Source organism: Marmota monax, unplaced genomic scaffold, assembly GCF_021218885.2.
Source record: "Marmota monax isolate L192 unplaced genomic scaffold, Marmota_monax_Labrador192_F-V1.1 WCK01_AAM20220418_F8-fsc00027, whole genome shotgun sequence".
NCBI lineage: Eukaryota > Metazoa > Chordata > Mammalia > Rodentia > Sciuridae > Marmota > Marmota monax.
The window spans coordinates 17,268,567-17,289,795 of NW_026694617.1; the positions used below are offsets into that span (position 1 = coordinate 17,268,567).

Sequence of the window (21,229 nt, forward strand, 5' to 3'; positions counted from 1 at the left end):
GATTAGATGAGATTAGACAGATGGAACTGGGCCTTTAGAAAGTCATCTACCCTATCATCTCTCTGTTGTCTGATAGCTCACAATTAAAGACTTTCTCTCTGAATGTGACTTTATCTATTTTCTGTGTGTTTTGCATGAGTTGTGCTTATGCATGGTGGTATTTAAATCAGCAGTGCTCAGGCCAAGAGATGTGCCTGGAACATACAGCTACTTTTAACTGACCCTTAATGGTAATCTATTCCTAGATCTGAAAAATCAAATGCCCTATAGAAGAATGATCTTGTTTCTATTCTCCATGGATCGTTCTTCTCATATTAAAACTCAAAAACAAAGCATCAGAAAAAAAAAAAAAAAAACCATAGTGCTTTATCAGGCTATAAATCTAAATGGAATGTGTGCTTTGGGGACACACACTGTGGTATGTGTTCTTACATTACATGTAAGAATGTCTTATGGGGCTGGTCTTGCCTTGTACTTTATTTCGTTATCTCTTAATTTTGAACAAATATCCCAGATTTTTTAAAAGCCTGGAAAAGGAGAGAAGTAAAACCACCTTAGCTTACATTTCACTCAGGAATAAGTGTCCAGAGTAGTTTTGTAACATGTTTCTTTTTAATAAGTTAGATAAGTTTCGTTAGTATGATTATAGTGTTTTTCTTTAACATTCCAACTAACTCATATCCGTTCCAGTGACCACTTTTTCCCCTCAATCGACTTGGCAGTTTTCCAGCAGGAGAGTTTATTTCAAAAGATCCCACTGATTTCCTGAAAATACAACCAGCCTGTGACATGATTCATTCCGACACATTCCTGTCTTCCTGCGTTTAAGAGTTCTTTTACTCTGGAAGATGGCCCCCAAAGGCTCCCTTCAATCTGGAAATATGGAAAAGTCTCCTTGACCAAACAGGCAGGCTAGAGGGCTTAGGGTTGGGGGAGGTGCTTCCCATCCCTGGGATTCCAGTGGCCTTTTTAGTGTGTTCAAGTGGGACCGACTGACCCTCAGGGCACAGTGCAAAGGCTCATTTGTTTGTTCAGGCTTTCCCCTGAAAGGGAAGATGTTAGTATTTGTTCTGGGCCAGTTTATTTACTTGACTGATTCTTTGTCTCTTTAGCATTGTTTTTCGGCTGTGGAAATGCATCCAAAGTTTGCCCCCACTGGGACAGATTTTTCTAAGTTGGCATAAACTAATATATGCACTAGATTTATTTATTTTCTTTGCTGTCCCATACAGAAAAAAGAGTATTTGTATTTTATTAAAGGAGGATTGTGTTCCTTTGCTTCATACTGCAAGCTGACCCCCTACTGTGTACAGGAAGTGCCCCCTTCCTTTCTGAGAATTGCTTGGCTTTGTGGGTTGGGGCATGTTTCATGTCTTCCTGGGCAAGAAATGTCTTTCTTGACAGCACTGAGAGGCACCCTGCCAGATGTCTTGTTCCTGTGAGCAGATTGAGTAAGTTGAGTTCCAGAATGATTTGTGGAAAACTGAAGACCCATTCTGGCCTGTGCTTCTTTACCTAAATAAGTACAGAGGATTAACGTTATTATCTTCAGCTTCAGCATAAGTTGGAAGGCAAAGAGGATTTCTACAAGGAGCCGAAGGGTAGTTTAAGAAAATAGTCTTAAGTAGTTGTTCAGAGATGTCCCCATTGCCTTACTATTTCCTTCTTTATTTTTTAAAATTCTCTGATAGGTGTGGAAAATGTAACTATCCAACTGGATTTGGAAGCAGAATTCCATTTTACTCATCTCATAATGACTTTCAAGGTAAGAAATCTATAATTTTCTCTCAAATGACACGTGCGAGTACTGTGTAATCTCCCCTTTCAAAACAAATGTCCTTGTGAGTTGGCCCAACTGGAATTTTTGTTGCCCTAAGTTGGGATCATTGAGTAATTTTTAAAACACGGACATGAATAATGACCATTAACAAATACTCTGTCTTCATGGCCATAAGTAGAAAGAGCTTCTATTCTAAGGTAATTCAACTGTAAACTTTTAATTAGATATCTCTCTAACTCTCCGTAGAGAGAGACAGCATTGACTTACTCCCAAACCACAATAAAACATCTGGACATAAATCTTTGATCCCATGTGTTTGTTTTAAGGCTGAGTCTTGGTAGCTGAAAAGGAAGTGTATTATCTTTAGTTTTCAAGGTTTTGCAAAATTCGTGGGAATAGTTTTACAGTTCCTTAAGAAATGTGTGTGCCTTCTTAAATGTAGATTTTTCTCATCGTTTTTCTTTTCAAGATGTAAAATGACTCCAGGACTAGGGAATGTCTCTGCACAAAGTCCCTTTGTTTCTTCTCAAGCAGCTGCCTGGAAATGACAGACTCCACATGGCTTAAAGTACACGTTGGCGCACATAAAACTCATAATTTGCTTTTTGCTTCCCAGATTAAAATCGCTTTTGAACAGTTTGCAGTTGGAGTTAGGGAACTTAACTACACCCTCTCAGGTTAGGAAAATGTGCTTGGGATACATGTCCCATATGGCCAAGGAGTTGTGAAAGTTTCACTTGTGTGTACTTACCAAAGCCTGTGAGGCCAGGGAGCAGGGGTGGGCGTGGGAGCCAGAAAGTGACTAGCAGAAACATTGGGGCCATGTGGTTCCCAGGCCTGAGCTCTTCATCTCCTTGCTTACCCCCAAGTAACTGGTGGTTATGTTGCTGGGACAGTAAGGTTGACGTTGATACCGGATCCCGAGGGTGAAGGGGAGAACGGTCACAGAATCCAGGTGCTTCTTTTCACCAGACTTGTCCTCTTACTGACCACACAGTCAACCTGGTGGTTAATTAAAACTCAGTCACACATGAAGATGTTGCCTTCAGTTTATGTGACACCTAAAAATATTGAAACTCACCTTTATTAATGCTTATGGTCTTGACTTTTATCTTGGAGAGGGCATCTGTTCAAATACATGGATAGTTCTGAGTTTATTTCTATTCAAAAGTCCTTTGTGCACATATTTAGTACTCATCCTAGTGAATATAGTGGGCCAAAGATGAAATTCTGCACATAAATGCAAAAGGTCAAACAGCAGGTGGCAACTAGATTGTGAATGATGGACACGTTGGTCAATGTGTAGTTTAAGGGAAAAAACTTACCCTTCGGGTTCTAGCTCCAGTGAGAAAAGCAACACATATGTGGGTGGGCGGATTTGGGTATGAATCTCTGTTCCACCATTTACTGGTGTGGGGCTTTTTCATTGGTAAAATGGGAAGAAGGATGCCTGTATCCAAAGATTGTGTGACTTACCCCTCTGCTCTGGGAATGGGGATAATCGTGCTCTTCTGGCATGTTGTGGGCACTTGATAGTTTTATAAACGCTGTATTTTAGCATAGAAGAGGGGGATATTAATTTTTATCCTGGGATCAAGGAGAAAGCCTCCCAGGGAGAGGACTGGGTTGCACTGGACCTGAGCCAGGAGGGCTGACCAGGATTTCAGTGAGAGGGGGTGGAAGAAAAGCCACTCTTGGCAGAGAACACAGTCTGCGAGCATAGCACTGGTGGTGGGACCGTGGAGCAGGGTTTGTTAAGCCAGGTGCTCTGTAGATTTGCCTGCAGCTCCAGGAAGTGAGGGTAGGGAAATTAGCAAAGCAGATTAGAATCAGAGGGACCTTGTATCCTTGGTGAGGAACCTGAGCTTTATAGGCCTGTGTTTCAGAAAGGGCAACCCACAAGGAAAAAGAGCAAGGACTGGGATAGTGAGAAGAGGAGACAAGTTGGGAGCTCTTATTGAAGTCAGGGCTGGTGTTAATGGAAAGGCCAGCTATGAGCCTCAGAGAAGGGAGCCTCTTCCTGCAGCTCAGGAGTCCAGTCCATATTACAGGTTGAGTATCCCTTATCCAAAATGCTTGGGACCAGAAGTGTTTAAAATTTTGAAATATTTCCATAGACATTATCACTTGGGCATCCCTAATCCTGAAATCAAATCCAAAGTACTCCAATCTCCAGTATTCAAAACTTTTTCAGTCAGGTTGGCACTCAGAAAGTCTTGAATTTCAGAACATTTCGAATTTCCAGGTTAGGAGCGATCAGAATGTTCTTGGAAAGCTTTTTTACATCCCATGTATCCTCCTGCTGCCATACTGAGACCCTCTGCTACCAATGCCTTTGAGAATCATTGCTGAGAGGAGGACACCCGGTTTCCCATGGACAGTGGCTTGGATACTTTAGGATCAAAGGTTGACCCATGAAGGGGAGAAAGAGAAGAGGCAGAGCAGCAGAAGGAAAAGGATGAGTCAGAGGTTATCTAGCCGGCTAACTGGGAAGGGGGTGATTACATCCACAGTGGTGGAGAGGGAAAGGGAACTGAGGTTGGAGATGGAGATGAAGAGTATGTGTTTATTCTCACTCGAGTTTGCCATGGAGATGACTGACTAGGTTTTCTCATTCTGGCCAAACTCATCTTGTGTATGTTCATTAGATTTTTGTATACAGTCAGATGTTTCCAAATTCTTGTGTTTATTATACATCTGGAGGCAACTGTGCAACAGCCCAAGAGAAGATTGATCACTAAGCAAAGGGCACAGAAAGGCTGCCTTCTTGAGGTGCAATGCATTGTTCCGGTTTCCAACAGCATATTAACTCCACAGGAGATTGGATGACTTGCCAATGACCCTTTGGAACTTAGAAGTTTCCAGAAGGGAAGAAGAAGAAAGCACAGGCAAGACTGGTTTCAGTGATTTTCCTCGCTTTACCTTTTGACACAGTGACACCAGACCAGGCGTGGCCCTCTCAAACCCTCTCCAAGTGTCACCAAGTAGGAGTCTGATGTCATGGGACTATGCCATGGCTACTGGCACACAGAATTTAGTCAGTCACTGGGGATCTCCTCCCTTACCTAAAATTCTTAGTCTCCCTTCAGTTTGATTATCATTTTCTTCTATTCCTGGATAGGTAAAAAAGTAATTTATGCATCTGAAAATGTAAACTACTTTCTTACTCCGGACTCATTTTATCAGAGAAAAAGGGTCTTGGGATTAAGAAGAGGTCTGAGGTCTAGGCACGTGCTCATTTTCACCCTTAGCTCTCCCCCAACTTACTGTCAAGTATTGATTTTAATTTAGAAGTAGGTATCTTTATTTGGGTTCTGTTTCCTAGGTGGCTTAACTCTCCTTTGATCTTCTTTCATGGTGGTCTGACTTCACCTCCCAAAATGCGCTCGTCTGTGTGAAGGATTTGCCTATTTGCTCTTTGTTAGTGCTCATTCTGCTTTCTCTTACTTCCAGTTGTCCTTGTTCATCATGCCCTCCTAAATCTTCATCTTATTTTGTTTTTGAGCATTCTATCTTTTTTCTCTTTCCCCTCCGACTCTTTCCCTCTTCTATGCCCTTAACCAGAAAGGGAGATGGTACTAGTCTGATTTAGCCTGGATTTAAATGTAAGCTCTGCCTGTAACTATCAAGTCAATTAATGTCTGAGCCTCAGTTTCCTCCTCTGTAAGTCAAATGTGTTACGAGGGTGTGTAGTTTCCCAGGGCGGCCCTAACAAAGTACCACAGACAGGGGGATGAAACAATAAATATATATATTTTTTCTCCATCTCAGAGGCTGAAATCTGAACTGGAGGTATGGGCAGGGTTAGTTTCCTCTTTCCTCATCTTATAGATGGATGATTTCTCCCCGTGTCTTCACACCATCTTCAGTCTGCATGTGGATCTTCATTTCCTCTTCAAAGGACACCAGTCATGGTGGATTCGAGCCTGCCCTAATGATCTCCTTTAGCCTTAATTATCTTTTGAAGACCCTATTTCCACAGAGTCACATCGTGACACATCGAATTAGATCTCCAACATAGGAATTTGGAAGGAAGTCAGATCAGCCCTTGGAAGAGAGTTAAATGGAATACTGTAATTGGCATCGCCGGCTCTGCTGTTTCCTTTGGTCTAGCCTCTCGCTGGTGTATTTTCCTGTAGCACTGACCTTGGTTCCCCTTATCTTGCCTTTGCTTCTTTTTTGGAGACATCATATAATTGATGGTTTCAAATATTATGTGTGTGCAGGGACTTCATGTTTCAAGCTCTGTTCTCAAAGCTGAGTGCTAGACCACTGTTTTCTCACCTCACATGTAACTGGCACATGCCCCAGGCCCAAATACAAGGGCCTTCACTCCTCTTCTATGCCTGTGTCATTGGCAGCACTGGTGCCTTGTTTCCTTTCCTCTCCACTGAGATCTAATTGACCACCAAGTGTAATTCAGCATATTTTACTGTCATTAACTTTTCAGAGCAGTCAATTCCATCCATTTGTTTATCTCCATGTTGTAATTGCTTCAATTAAAAAACTTCACTTTTTTAAAATTGGGGAGTTCATTCAGGGGCACTTAACCATTGAGCTAAACCCCCAAACCCTTTTATTTTTTATTTTGAGACAGGGTCTTGCTAAGTTGCTTAGGGCCTTACTTAGTTGCTGAGGGTGGTCTCAAACTTGTAATTCTTCTGCCTCAGCTTCCTGAGTTGCTGGGGAAAAAAAAAACTTTTAATTTTTTCCACTTAGTTTCCCCATATCTTGTTTTTCCAAATTCAATAATTCTGCCAAACGCGTTATTTCGCTAAAATGTAATATGATCATTTAACTATTTTCTTCTTAATTCCTCAGGAATTCCTTTTCATTGTAGAAGGGTAAAGTAAGCCCCTTAAAATGGCAAATAGCTGTCTTCATACCCTGCCCAACCAACCTTTCCTGCCCCCTTTGGCCACCTCCAGCCCCTGCCTAGAAAACCAGGGAGGGTTTTTAAGATTGTTTGATGCTATCTTCTCTGCAAAGCATTTCCTAGCTTTATTTATTTTTAAAATATTTTTGGTTGTAAACTATGCATCACATAAAATTTGCCTTTTAACACATTTTAGTGTAAGAAGCTCTGTAGTCCTTAAGCAATAACTTCCGTTGTCTCTTCCCTCTTCCCCTAGTAACCTCTAATCTACTTTCAGTCTTTATTAGATATCTCTTAACTATCCTAGATATTTCATATAAATGAAATTATTATATTTGAAATTTTGTGTGGCTTGTTTCACTTAGTATAATGCTTTCAATATTCATCTACTGTAGCAAATATCATAATTCTCTTTGTGACCGAGGGATATTTCATTGTATGTATTTTGCCATATTTTGTTTATCGGTTTACCAGTTTAAAGAGACTTGAGTTCTTGCTACCTTGTGGCTATTGTGAATAGTGCGGCATAAACAGTCATAAAAGTGTCTATTTGAGTCCCTGTTTTTAGTTTTTTGGGTATGTACCTAGCAAGAGAATTGTTGAATTCCCAACATCTGGATTAACTTCTTCCTCTTTTTTTGAATCACACTCCATGTAATTAAACTATGGTGTTTGACATGTACTGTAAATTTTTTTATGCTCATATCAGTACCTCACTGAACTATGTAGAGCACATGTAATCCAAAAAGGCCCCTGTCTGGTCCATTTAGGCTGTTCATACATTTATTGAAGGGTTACATGAAGAAATGAAAGAATGAGCACCCAAACCCAATTGTGTTATGGGCATGGTGGGTAAATGTGCCAAAAATTGTTTGCTGTTAAGGCCTGTTTCTAATTCACTTCTAAAGAGAAACAGCTTACTAATCTAGTAGACGAGGAAAACTTGTGAAATTTAGAGAACAGACACTTTTCCTTGCAAGAAGAGGCTCCATGAAACAACTTGAAGTAGTTGAAATCCAGCCGCTGTCTGAAATATCAGCCACATGCAGTCAGGGTTTGTGGCACATAGTGAGTGACATTTTCATGTGTGACTTAAAAAAAGTACAGATTACCAATAAAAATTATGAGACTTTTGTTCCCTGCTTTTAGACATTCCGTCCGGCTGCTATGCTGATAGAGCGATCGTCTGACTTTGGTAAAACATGGGGCGTGTACAGATACTTCGCCTATGACTGTGAGAGCTCGTTCCCAGGCATCTCAACTGGTCCCATGAAAAAAGTCGATGATATAATTTGTGATTCCCGATATTCTGACATTGAACCCTCAACAGAAGGAGAGGTTTGTTTAATCCTTTGTTCTCCATTCTACTTGCAAGTCTGCTTTTTTGGACATTGTAAAAATGCCAACCACTCTTATCTATTTTTAGGTGATATTTCGTGCTTTAGATCCTGCATTCAAAATAGAAGATCCTTATAGCCCGAGGATACAGAGTAAGCTTGTTTTCAAATAAATGTTTGGGTGGGAAACAGCACTCATGAAATAAGTATCACCAGAACCCAAGTATTCAGTCCCTAATCCACCTACATTTTCTACATTTTCTTCCTTCCACTACCTGGAGCTCTTGAAATGATCAGTAATAGGTCTTCAATGATGGAGAACATGTTTTGATAAGAGTAAAAGATTTATGTCATAAGTACTCAAACAATTATGTTGATCATCCTGCTTTACTTCTGTTATTGCTCAGTATATTGTTTAGAATACAGGTTAAGCTGTTGTAACAAAGAGTGCCAAAAAATACAGTTGCTCAAATAAAGTAGAAGTTTATTTCTCTTATGCAATCAGCCAGAGGGATTTCAAGAGAAGAAATGTAGCTCGACTGCTATAATTAAGCTTTCACTTCTACTTGCTAAGTGGGTAGCCCTAGCTATATGGCCAGTCTTCTTCCCAGGTTTAGCCACGTGGCTAGAATTAGATCACTACCAGTGTATCCTCAATCTGTGGCAGGCAAGCAAGTTTCATTTAAAATGAGAGATGGAAATTGTCCGTATCACTTCTGTTCATATTCCATTGGCTGCAACTGGTCACAGTACAGGAGACACTAGGAAACATCTCCAACTAGGCGGCCATATGCTTTGCTAGAAATCTTGGTGAGGGAGGAATGGGAAGGAAGAAGTGTCAGCCGTCTCAATGTACTCAGTAAGGTGAAGGTTGTATTTCCATTTAATAGGTGAATACACTGAGGCTCACAGTTGGACAACATACATAAAGTGATGTGGCTATTAAATGGCAGTCAGATCTGAACCCACGTTATGATTCTCAGTTCAGAGCTCTTTTTAATGTTCAGCAGATATGCTCATGCTATTACAGTATTACATGCTATTATATTCTGATCTTTTTGGAAAACAATGTGCAATAATTAAAAGTATAGGCTTTGGAATCAACTGGATTTGAATCCCAGTTCCATCATATAGCAATGTGACCTGGGATAAGTAATTTTTTTTTGACTTTTGTCTTGTTGCTGCTTTCTTTCATCTTTAAATGGAGAGAATGATATTAACCTTAGGATAATTGTGGAAGGAAAATGAGTTGATATATATAACTGACCAACCAAAATGTAGGACCTATAGAAAATGTTCAATAAATTGAAGTGGATGTTGGTGTGAATACTGTAGCCAGCTGTGGTTTGAGGTATTGCACAGAGCTGGCCCTGGAAAGGGTGAGCCTGCCTCCCGTGCTGTGGAGTTGCAAACAGTTGAGTAGAAGCAGGGCTGGTCCTTGCTGATCTTTCCCAGCTGTGCTTGGCCCCTTTTTGTAAACCAAGTCCTCACGGAACTTCCAAGCTCGAAGCATGGAAGAATTGAGTGGAAGAAATCCAGGGAATATTGCCAGAAAAGTACTGCTTCCCTGCTTAAATTAATTTTACATGTGGCCCAGACTGTCTCTGGTCCCTAATTTACTCATTCATTCTATTGTAAAACAAATGTTTAATAGTATTTCCAGCTCTGTGCCACTATCTGAGTGAGCTATGAGGCCATCCTTCCGTGTTTCAAAATTCAGTTGTGAAAAAACATCCTCATGAGCTCTAGGACAAACCTCTCCTAAGTCCCCAGAAGGACCCACCTACCTTCCCCCTTGTAGGTGAAATATGGGGGACTTGGGGATGGTGCTGCTTCTATAACTTTAATCCCCTTCTCTTTTGTTTCTCTATGATCTCAGAAAATCTATTTGTGTGTGACAGAAGCATTCATGTGAGCTGATCATGCTTTGGATTTACTTTGTAATCTAGGGAACAATGTTTCTTGAGTTGTTCCTATTGTACAGACCTTGGAGAAGCACTTCAAAGATGATCCCCTGGTGGAACAGCAGTTTTTTCGAGGCTTGATTGTTAACTATAGCAGGAGAGCAAGGGGAGCATATTTGTTCTTCTGAGGGCTTCCACAAAGATCATTTCAAGAGTTTCTAAATATTCCAGCTGCCCTTCACATTTGTGGTTGGGCCTCTCTTCAGCAGGGGCTTGTGCTCACTTTGTGCGGGAGGATTTTGCAGTATGGAATGTTGCCATTCAGCTCAGTAGGAACGTGGGTTTTCTGCTGCAGATTTTACAAGTTTAAGGCCTGCATTTTAACTTTCCACCCCCAGCCATTTCTGTAGTCTTTGTTGTGAAGTATGCATTTATTACAAGTATTTAAAATTATATTTGGGCTTTGAAAGTATCTAATGCACTGAGTCACTACTCTTTTGTTTTCTATTGTACATTGTAAGACTGTATCAGCATAAATGAAAATAAAGCTTATGAGCAATTTCAGGCTACAGAGCTCAGCCAGGGGGCAGATGGAATAACCAATCTCCCGGGATCCACTTTGGCAAGAACAACTTAGAAATTAATGAAAACAATCGTGTAGAAGGTTGTCTAGCTGTTGGTTTAGCCAGTTACAGGAGGATGTAATTGAAGCCCAGCTTCTGTAGTATGCATAGGCCTTCAGATCTAGGATGGAAAAAAAAAAAAAAGATGTAAGAAATTGATTTATAAGGAACTTATATTTAGGAAAAAATAATTTGCCCTGACATCCTCGTACTAAAACCCCTTTTTTTCTTATGTCTCTATATTATATTGATAAGTATGGAAATGTTTTGTAAAACTAGGACGACAAAAAAGTTGTAAATTACAAAATGTTGCTTAAAAACTTGGTTGACTTATTCTTTCCCTAAATCGTAGTTATTCTGGAGTGTTAAATCTATTTTGGTAACTTGAATTTCATTGAAGTGGCAGGAAATTTCAGATAATATTTTCTCCTCCAAAAGTAGATAAAGAAAGATATGCTCCTAACTGTTGAAATAATAACTAGAATTGAAGTGAAATTAAATCTTTTCCCACCTGAATGGAATTTTTCTGTGAGACTGACACTAATTTCTGAGGGTGCCAGATGGTATTCCGGAAGCGAATGGCTTATGGTAATCACACATCTGCATTCTTATCATTTCTCCACTTTTCACACTTCTTCGTGAATCACTGGTCTTCAGACAGATTCAATACAGGTTAGACATTCTTGGAAAACTGAGAAGGCAGTAAGCTTTCCTGCTTCCAGGGACCCTCACGTTATATTAAGTTTTACAACTGTCATCTAGACCATCTCAGGGAAGTAAACTTTTCTAAAGCCATTTTCATTTGTCAAAATTGCTCTAAAGAGAAAGGAAGTATAATTGCAGAAGAATTCTTGGTTGTTTGACCAGACTTTTCATCTTCTTGGTTGACCTTCACAGATCTATTAAAAATCACCAATTTGAGAATCAAGTTTGTGAAACTGCATACTTTGGGAGATAACCTTTTGGATTCCAGAATGGAAATCAGGGAGAAGTACTACTATGCAGTTTATGATATGGTGGTCCGAGGAAATTGCTTTTGCTACGGCCATGCCAGTGAATGTGCCCCTGTGGATGGATTCAGTGAAGACGTGGAAGGAATGGTAAGTCAGTGTTCCTTGTGGCTTGCTCTTTTATACTGGTGATTTTAAAAGGCAAGATTTAGTCTTACCTTAAACCTTTCACATTTTTTAGGGGGTTTCGTTTTTCAGGCTTAGGTTTCACCACTTTACCAGGTTGGTGGTTGATTGCTGATTTTCTCTTCAGTTTCTTGGACTGTGAGAATGTATAGACTGCTCATTTCACAAACCCTGAATGAATTTTTGTAATTTTTTGTTATAGGCTCTTGCTAAAGTAGATATTCTAGTCATCAAGGATTAAAAAATTGTCTAAATAACAATTTAGTTTGCCTTTACAGTAGGGAAGATTAAAAACCACAGGTATTCAGTCTTTATGCTAGAAAGCAGAAATTGATCCCAGTCCAAAGCAACTGGAAATTTTAACCCAGAGCCATGGGATATCTTTAGAAATGTAAAGTTCAAGAAAAGTTTTCTTTGTATTTTCCTTCTAATTTCATTCCTTTTACACTTCCATGTTGTGTTTGTACTGTTATGAGTGTTTTAAAATTTGGAATTTGGGTGATTTGCCAAATATGTAGAAAGGGTTAGGGTACTCCAACCTAGTTAAGTAACTTCTGGGAAAATTCTTATAGACCCAGGGGATTTTAGTGTCAGGATTCAGAAGATCACCTAAACCAACTGTTCTTGGTAGAAGAGAACAGAGATTAAGGACTTGGCTAAGAAGTCCTAGATAAGTGAATAACAGATGGGTATTCGGATTAGTGCTCTTGCCCTTCCCTTAGGGTTCCTGCCACCAAACTCCAGGCCTCCCTTGTTGAAGGGTGTGCCTTGATTACTTAATGTCTTTTTGAAATTTGTTAATCCTTATTTTAAAACAAGATTCAGGATTGGATGTATTCAACCTTATAAAAATTCTGTCTTCCTTTTACTCCAGTTAGATGTTTCAGTGCATAAACAACTTGGATAATTTTGTTCTTATTGAGGTGCAGGGGATCAAACCCAGGGCCTCATACATGCCAGGCAAGCCCTCTACCACTGAGCCACAACTTACTTAGATTTTTAACAGAGCCTGAAGGCAGGGATAGATGGGATAGATATGTTACTGATCTTATAGTATGTCTTTGAGAAAATGCCAGGTAGATTATGCAGTTACTTTCCAATGTAACAAATCTGCTGCATAGCAAATGTCATGTTACTCTCATGGTTGTCAGAGTATGTTGTTCTGTTTGCTCAGATACTGTAGAGTCTCATGGTATGAGCTTTGGACCATTTTTCAGTTTTTATAAAACCACTTTGTAGTGAGAGGACTTTTTACTTTCAGCTACCTTCAGTCTTGTCAGAGCAAGTCCAAAGGGGCCTGTTAGTTCTGTTTCTGAATTCAGTTTTATAGAAACTAGTGTCAAAGTGAAATACCCATTACGTACATATATGATGAGCAGAAATAGTTTATCATTTGCATGTCTCAGGAGTCCCAAGCATACATGTTTTATAGCTAAATAACATGAATAGTGCAGCAAATTAGATTGTATCTTTCTGCGATTTTGTTTTCTGACTTAAAGGATAAAAAATATTTGATTTTTAAATTTTTATTTTGGTTGAAAAAAGTGCTATGTCTAAAGTTTGTTTGTTTTTTTTTTTAAAGCAAATAACTTTTTAAAAAATGGTTATCTGGGTTGAGCATGGTAATGCAGCCTTAATCCTGGCTACTCTGGAGGCTCAGGCAGAAGGATCACAAGTTCAGCAACTTAGATCCTATCTGAAAATAAAAAATAAAAAGGACTGGGATTTAGCTCAGTGGTAAAGCACCCCTGGTTCTAATTTCTAGCATCTCTCCCCCCAATTTATTTGGCCTTGTGGCAAAACTTGCAGTAATATGAATTGGTCTCCAGATATAGTTCTGCATGGTGACTTTTGAAGTTTCTATTACAGTAGTTTTTTAAAAAAATTATTAAGTAATTAGTTTACTTTTTTAAATTAGCAAATTTTGTTTATCTGAGTTATTTTTATGGATGATAAAATACTGGGCATCCATTATGTCATAGGAACTATTCTAGAGTGGGAATTATAGCCCTCTATGAAATGGATAGAACTTGCTGGGAGAGGAAGAAGATAAATCGAGGAAACCCTCACTGTGGCAAGCTAGCAATTCGTGTGGAAAGGGGTTTATATTTTCTATTGATTGTGGAGACAGTTTGGCCATTAGTTTCTCTGACCTGACCTTGCTGGCCCCTGTTTTTAAACTTTCAAGGTCCATGGACACTGCATGTGCAGGCATAATACAAAGGGCTTAAACTGTGAACTGTGCATGGATTTCTACCATGATTTGCCCTGGAGACCTGCCGAAGGTCGGAACAGCAATGCCTGTAAAAGTAAGTCTCAGCCCTGGGGAGGTTTTGAATCAATTGGGATTCTGGTTCTCTGGTTCACAGTGCCCAAACAGTGAGCTGTTTTGAAGAGGAAGAAAAGTTACACACTTCTCCCAGGCTCACCGTGATATTTCCAGGAGACCAATAGTATGCATTCAGTTAATTTAACAAAAATTACTATTTACTGAGCAGCCCCTCTGTGTTTGGCACTGACCCAGGAAGACCGAGTTGTTGTCCTTGATCTCATACCTGTTTTTAAGACAAGATGATATGAGGGAAAATGAAAGAAAAATATGGCATGGTGGATCATTAAGGCCAGAGAGAGATGGAGTAGGGTTTTCAGCCTCAATTCCGTGCCAGCCAGCTGCGCCTTCTGGATAATTCCCAATGTTATTCTCTGTGCAGAGGAGTACAGAAGTGTGAAGCAACACCCTTCCCACCTGCTCTGATTTCATACACTTTTCCTCCCCTTTTAAGAGAGTTCCTCTGCCCTCGCTAGGAAGAATATTCTAAAAGTTCAGAAACCAGTGAAAGCAGGAGTGGTCACTGCTTTGTAAGCAGTTAGCACCCAGCTGGCCCTTGATGAGTGGTACTTGAGGTTGCTGGAGGAGAGGGACACGGACGTCCCTCTGTGGGACGTCCTATGGCAGAGGCAAGTGGGGAAGCTGAGAGTGTAGAGCCCCAGGAAAGCCAGACAAGAGCAGTTGGTATGCCCTTGTGTTGAGCATGAGTGAGATGATTGGAGCCAGGTTGGATGACTGCCAAAGAGGCTAGAGGAAGGAAATACATCTGAGAAGGTTGGCTAGATGGCTGTTAAACATACCTCAATTTTGTCGGGTGCGGTGGTATATGCCTTAATCCCAGTGACTCAGGAGGCTGAGGCAGGGGGATTGCAACTTTGAGGCTAGCCTCAGCAACTTAGTGAGGCCCTCAACAGTTTAGATCCTGTCCCAAAACAGAAAAGGGCTGGGGATATAATTCAGTAGTAAAGTACCTCTGAGTTCTATCCCCCAGTACCAAAAGCAAAACAAAATACAACGCAACAAAATCTCAGTTTTTACCAAAGAGCTTTACCTCTTTTACCAAAGAGGCCTGATGTGCTGGTAGGAATAGGGAAAAGGGAAAATGATACTTCATACCATGTTGTTCCAAACAGGGAGTCCAAACAGGCTTTCCTAGGAATGTACCACCTTATGTCCTTTGGAGTACTTTCACCCAGTCCCACTGAATGGGACCTGTGGATACCCTCAGTGGACTGGCAGCTGTCCTTCTGATCATACGTTTCCAAGAGAATTTCCCTCGAGGGTTTTTCCTTTTTAATAGCCCATTTTCTTTCACAGATAAATATGTTTGCTTCAGAGAGTTCACATTTTTAGTTTCCAACCTGATTTAGGGTTTGAACCAGTATCATTAGTGAGATTATGCCTTCTTGTTGATTGCTCTTCTTTCTGAACTCAGTTTACCTGAGCCTTATTCCTGCAGACTCTGTTGATAAGTGGCTTAAACGTCTTTTCTTTACATTGGTCTTGTTATACAGAGTGTAACTGCAACGAACATTCCAGCTCATGCCACTTTGACATGGCCGTCTTCCTGGCCACTGGGAATGTCAGCGGGGGAGTGTGTGATGATTGTCAGCACAACACCATGGGACGAAACTGTGAGCAGTGCAAACCGTTTTACTACCAGCACCCGGAGAGGGATATCCGAGATCCTAATCTCTGCGAAAGTATGTGGGGATATGTCACATTGGGACCTACTTTAGGTTACCTTTCACATGGAATTGTCTGTAGTAACATCCCTCTCTGAGCTCAGTATGAGCAGCAGGCCAAGTATGGTTAGTTTAGTTGCTTCCTGGGCTGTTGGGAGTGGAATTTACTTGATAGTTGAAACTTCTTTGGTTTATTTTTGTGAGATTTTGAAGGTGGAAGGGAACAGTGTATTTACATAATAATACATTGTCTTTTCTGGTCCATTTAACCTGCTCCTTTTTCTTCTTCTTAGAATGTACCTGTGACCCAGCAGGTTCTCAGAATGAGGGAATCTGTGACAGTTACACTGATTTTTCTACTGGTCTCATTGCTGGTCAGTGTCGGTGTAAATTGCACGTGGAAGGAGAACATTGTGATATTTGCAAAGAAGGCTTCTATGACTTAAGTGCTGAAGATCCATTTGGTTGTAAATGTAAGTCTGTTTAGTAAGAAGTTTGGGAGTTCTCCCATGTACCCAATTCCCATTTTACTTTGTAATTCTAAAACCAAACAGTGACTTTGGACTCACTTTGTGTGTTTTTTTGTCTCACTTTGTCTTTAATAAAGCTTGTGCTTGCAACCCTCTGGGAACGATTCCTGGCGGAAATCCTTGTGATTCTGAGACTGGTTACTGCTACTGTAAGCGTCTGGTGACAGGACAGCATTGTGACCAGTGTCTGGTAGGTAAATCCTAATCACATGGGATGAACAGTTAGTGAACATGACATGTTTTAATAGAGTACGCTTTTTACCATCATGGAGTCTACCAGCACCCCTTATGTGTTAATGTTAACAGACACAAGTAGAACGTTCACGATATAAGAATTCCTAGTGAATAATTTGACAAGATGTTCACAGTTAAAATTATAAAATAAAGCCACAGTGAAATACCACTTTTACAGGCAAACTAGTAAGTTTTTTAAAATGAGAATACTTGCTATTAGTGAAGACATAATGAGGGCTCACCTTTGTTTGTTGCTGATAGAAATGCAGACTGGTTCATACTCTGGAAAGCATTTTGGAGCTACGTCTCAGTAGCCTGTGGAAATGTGCATACCCCTTGACCCACTAATCCCACTTCTGGGAATCTGTCCTAATGAAATAATCACCAAATTGGACAAAGATTATTCACAGGACTCACTGCCTCTTTATTAATCATGGCAGAAGACTTGGGAACAAGAGTGGGAAAATAGTTAAGTAAATTTGGAGATTTCCATACAGTGCTAAATTGATTGCTGTTGAAAATGACAATATCATGAGGAAACGCTTCTGCTGTTTAACAGAAAAACACAGGGCATGAATAATGTCTTGATTATGTAGGAAAAAATATCCAACAAGAAAAACAAAATATGGAAGGAAATACACAAAAAAGTTCACCAAAACGATTGAATGGGTTTTTGTTGTTTTTGCTTGATGCTTGAGATCCATTTGGTTATAAATGTAAGTCTCAATGGTAGAGGGCTTTTTTCTAGCACATGCAAACCCGGGGCTTTGCATGTGCCAGACAGAAGCCCTCTACCATTGAGCTACATCCCTAGCCTTGGGTGGAGTAATCCTGAGGACAGTTTAAAAACATTATTCTGCATTTTCTATGGTATTCTTACATTTATCACCATTAAAAAAAATGTATTTGTATATAATCCTGATAGATTATAAATAGATTTCTGGAAGTCTGATTTAAATTTGTAAGTTTTTGTTTGTTTTGGGTACCTGGGATTGAACTCAGGGGTGCTTAACCACTGAGCCATATCCCCAACCCTTTTTATTTTTTTATTGAGACAGGGTCTCATTGGTTGCTTACATCCTTGCTAAGTTGCTGAGGCTGGCTTCAATCCTCCTGCTTCAGCCTCCTAAGCCACTAGGATTACAGTTATGTGTCACCATGCACAGCTTGGGTAGCCTCTTTTTAATCTGCTCATTTTTGAGGTTTAGAAATCATCTTCCCTGATAGATACTGTCCCATTTCTTTCTTTCTTCTTCTTCTTTTTTTTTCCCATTTCAAATGCCCCAAAGACTTAATGGTCTCCTCACCCTCCAGTTGTGAGAAGAATCTATGTGGTCTTTCCACACAGGTGAATCCTTGAAAGGCTTTCCTGGTGGGATTTATGACAAACTGAACTGAGGGAAAATTAAAGTCCTGCCAAATATTTGCTGTGACTTACTGCCAGCATAATTCAAATGAAGAAAATTGGTATCTGTACTGCTTACTCATTAATTGCACAAAGAAAAGGAGTCTGATATGACCCTGTCATGTGATTACCTATAATCCTCTGCCTCCTGTGACCTGCAAACTTGGGTTCATTATTTCAGAATGTCTCTTCTGTCAGCTGTCTTTGGTGGAAAAACCAAAACCACGCTGTGACTTGTTCCTTGTGGTGTGTTGTGCAGCTCCAGGAACCCACCTTTACTCTTTTCATCTTTTCTGTTCTGCAGCCACAGCACTGGGGCTTGAGCAACGATCTGGATGGCTGTCGACCTTGTGACTGTGACTTCGGGGGAGCATTCAACAACAGGTGAGTGGAGCTCCACTTTGTGCTCTTTACCACAGCCACTGAGGCAGGTCAGCACATCTAGGAGCAGCCTGAGTGTCTATTGACTCTTAAGCTATACAGAGTATGTCCATCTTTGGTTTTAATACCTGGTAATTATTGGTACCCGCAATCTCTGTATTTTCAATATTTTATTCCAGGATATAGCTTTGAAACCTTCTAGTATACTTGCATTACTTGAGTTTTTATGATGGTGTTTTCCTTTTCAGTATTTTTCATCAATGGAAGCCATGTATGCCCATGGTTAAAAAAAAAAAAAATTAAGTTCAGAAAGGTATAAAGTGAAAAGTGTTTCTTTTCTTGTTCTCACTTTCAATTTTCTTCTAAGCACTGCCTAGAAGTGCCACTATGAGCAGCTTCTTATATCTCCCTAGAAATTAATAGTTTAATATGTTAAACTATTAAAATTGATATTCTGTAGTGCACCAATAAAACATGGAAAAGATTGATATTCCTTCTCATTTCTTGTAAAATGACATGTTAAGTTTTAGTAATTTTTTTTTTGTTTGTTTTTTGGACAGATGAATTCAAAGAAAATCATGAACTCCTTGTTTTCTACTTTTATTCAGGGTTTTAAAAAAGAAACGTGTGTATTATATTCTGAAACTTGGTCTTTTTCATCTGTAGAACCTTTTCCATATCAGCTTGTATTTATCTACCTCTTTCTTTTCAATAGCTCTTTGGCACTTTAACATGTAAAAATGTCTTGGCTTATTTTCATCTTTTTTCCTTTTTAAAAATGTTACAGTGAATATACTTGCTATCTTGATGAACGTTTAGAGATATTTCTGTAGACCAGGTTACCAGCGATGGAAGTGCCAAGTCAAAGTACATGCACGTTTTTTTATTTTAATAGAGAATGTCAGGTTGTTCCAGGCAGATTATACCAGTTGACTTTCCAGCCAGAGGATTATGAAAATACCTTTTCCCCATCCCCAGAAACAGCTGATATCATTAAACATTTTATTTTTTTGCCAATCTAACAGATGGAAAACAGATTCTTTTTTTTTACTTACGTGGAGAATCTTTTTATTTTGTTTGTTTCTTTCTTTTTTTATTTTTTGGTGGCTTCCAAATCCAAAAATAAAAACTGTGTATAGTAATTCTTTAGTTACCAAAATATGCCAGTATTTCTTGAATAGAAGGAACATGAAGCTCTACCAAAAATTATAATACACATTTGGCAAGGTGCTCAATTTGTGGGAGTAATAAACCGCCTTTGAGCCCCAGAGAATTTTGGTCTCTCACTGGATCAGAGTCAGAACATCTGGTAAAGTCAGTGTAAGTGATGGCTGAGAGACTCAACAGATGTTCCCTTGTCATCCTGAATCTCCCCTTGGAGAACATGCTGAATTCATTGAGCAAGCTTCTTGGACTCAAAACTCAGTTCTCTTACAAGGTCATTTCCCAACACCATGGTAGTCCACTGGGAAGGAATGAGATGTTTGGGGTCTCAAGAACATGTTCTGTTTGGCCTCTTTATTTGGGTTTGTTCCATTGCACTTTGTGCTGCAGACTCAGTATGGCCTGTAGTCTCTGCAACTCCAGCGAGAGTTTCTGTTCTTAGAAAACATCCAGGGAATAAGTCAAAAGCAGGAAAAAAGATTAACTGCTGTCTGCTTGTGGAATCCCTTCTCTGACTCCTTTGTGGCTCCTGAGGGCTTATTGATTCCTTTAGCAACTGATTCCTCCATAGAGAGCTGTCCTCACTCCCACAGCCTTCCTTGAGCTAATGGAAGTAGCCTACGTATTTCTCCAAATTATGTCCTAAACTCAGGAATGTCCTATGTTCCTTTATCCTAAGTGCTTTGTTTTTTACACTCCCTTCCTCTTTTTCTCTGTTCCACACACATTTCCTGCATGTCTCCACCCACACACTGCCCCTGGCTGCCCTTCAATGTCTCCTGCAAAACTTAATAAAATCCAGAATGTGTTCATCGAAAGTTTGGAAACAAAAAAATTTTAGTCAAAGATTTTAAAGCAGGTAGTCATCTGATTGACAAGACTTGTCAGCCTTTAAAGACCCATCCTTTAAAGATGACTTCTAGTCCTGCTACTCTATTGGTCTCTAGAGGTGTTTGTCTTCCCCAGTGTTTTCCCCTAAGAGGAATTTCTCTACGTGTCCCCGAGGTCCCGTCTCCTAAAGCACTGCTCCTACTAGGAGACTGTGGTGTGTCAGTGGCACTCAGAAAATATCTGCTGGGTGTTTGATTTGGAGTAAGCACTCATAAATACCTTTTAGCTGACAGAATTCCTTCACTTGCCTCAGACACATAGTAGGTATTAACTAAATGCCAGTTGAGTAAAGGAATCTGAAAAACAAAACAGTTTTTAAGATGGAGTGAGTAATCACGCACTCCTTAGGCAATCTCTAAATGTGATCCTCAACAATCCTTAGTTACTTAAGCCAGGGACAGAATGAAGTCATTTGAAATTTTCCACATTTAAAAATGTATTGCGAGCCAAATGGATTTTTGATGGTACAGTAAAAGCTTAGTGATCGTGTCTATTCAGTCCACTGCTAATCTGAAATTTTTAATATTTAAAGAAGATCTAATTTAAGTAATATAATTCAAGCCAGGTTAAAGAAATTTTGCCTGGCAGATTGCCTGCTTTACTAAATAAGAATTAGTGGCAGTGGTTGCTAGGTAAACAGTATGTTCAGAAACATTGAAAAAGATAAACATCTTTACAGCATTCTTCAAAATTGTTTCCTTAATTAAACTTAGGCCCTCCATATCTGGCTTGAGCCCCCACCACTTTGGGGAAGATTTCTGCTTCTTATACTGATGCTCTAGCCCTCTCTCAGTGTTTCAGCAGCACCTTATTTTTGCATCTCTTTACCACTTTTATTCTGTTTTGTGTTACAACTTTGTTTAAAAGGTCTCCAGACAGTGTAGTTTTTACATCTCCCATGGCACTCAGCACAGTACTCAATAAATGGGTGACTCAAAGTTATCGACTTTGAAA

At 39.8% G+C, this 21,229-nt stretch overlaps 1 protein-coding gene across 1 annotated transcript in view; it reads left to right on the forward strand.

The window, feature by feature from the left end:
* Positions 1–21,229, forward strand: part of Lamb1 (laminin subunit beta 1) — a 68,209-nt gene that overhangs the window by 5,844 nt on the left and 41,136 nt on the right. Inside the window, exons 5-13 of the mRNA XM_046422540.2 lie at positions 1,692–1,765; positions 7,806–7,994; positions 8,083–8,146; positions 11,418–11,620; positions 13,845–13,965; positions 15,500–15,688; positions 15,964–16,143; positions 16,278–16,390; positions 18,144–18,223. Of these exons, the coding sequence (XP_046278496.1) occupies positions 1,692–1,765; positions 7,806–7,994; positions 8,083–8,146; positions 11,418–11,620; positions 13,845–13,965; positions 15,500–15,688; positions 15,964–16,143; positions 16,278–16,390; positions 18,144–18,223 (1,213 nt within the window). The remainder of the gene's footprint in view (positions 1–1,691; positions 1,766–7,805; positions 7,995–8,082; positions 8,147–11,417; positions 11,621–13,844; positions 13,966–15,499; positions 15,689–15,963; positions 16,144–16,277; positions 16,391–18,143; positions 18,224–21,229) is intronic.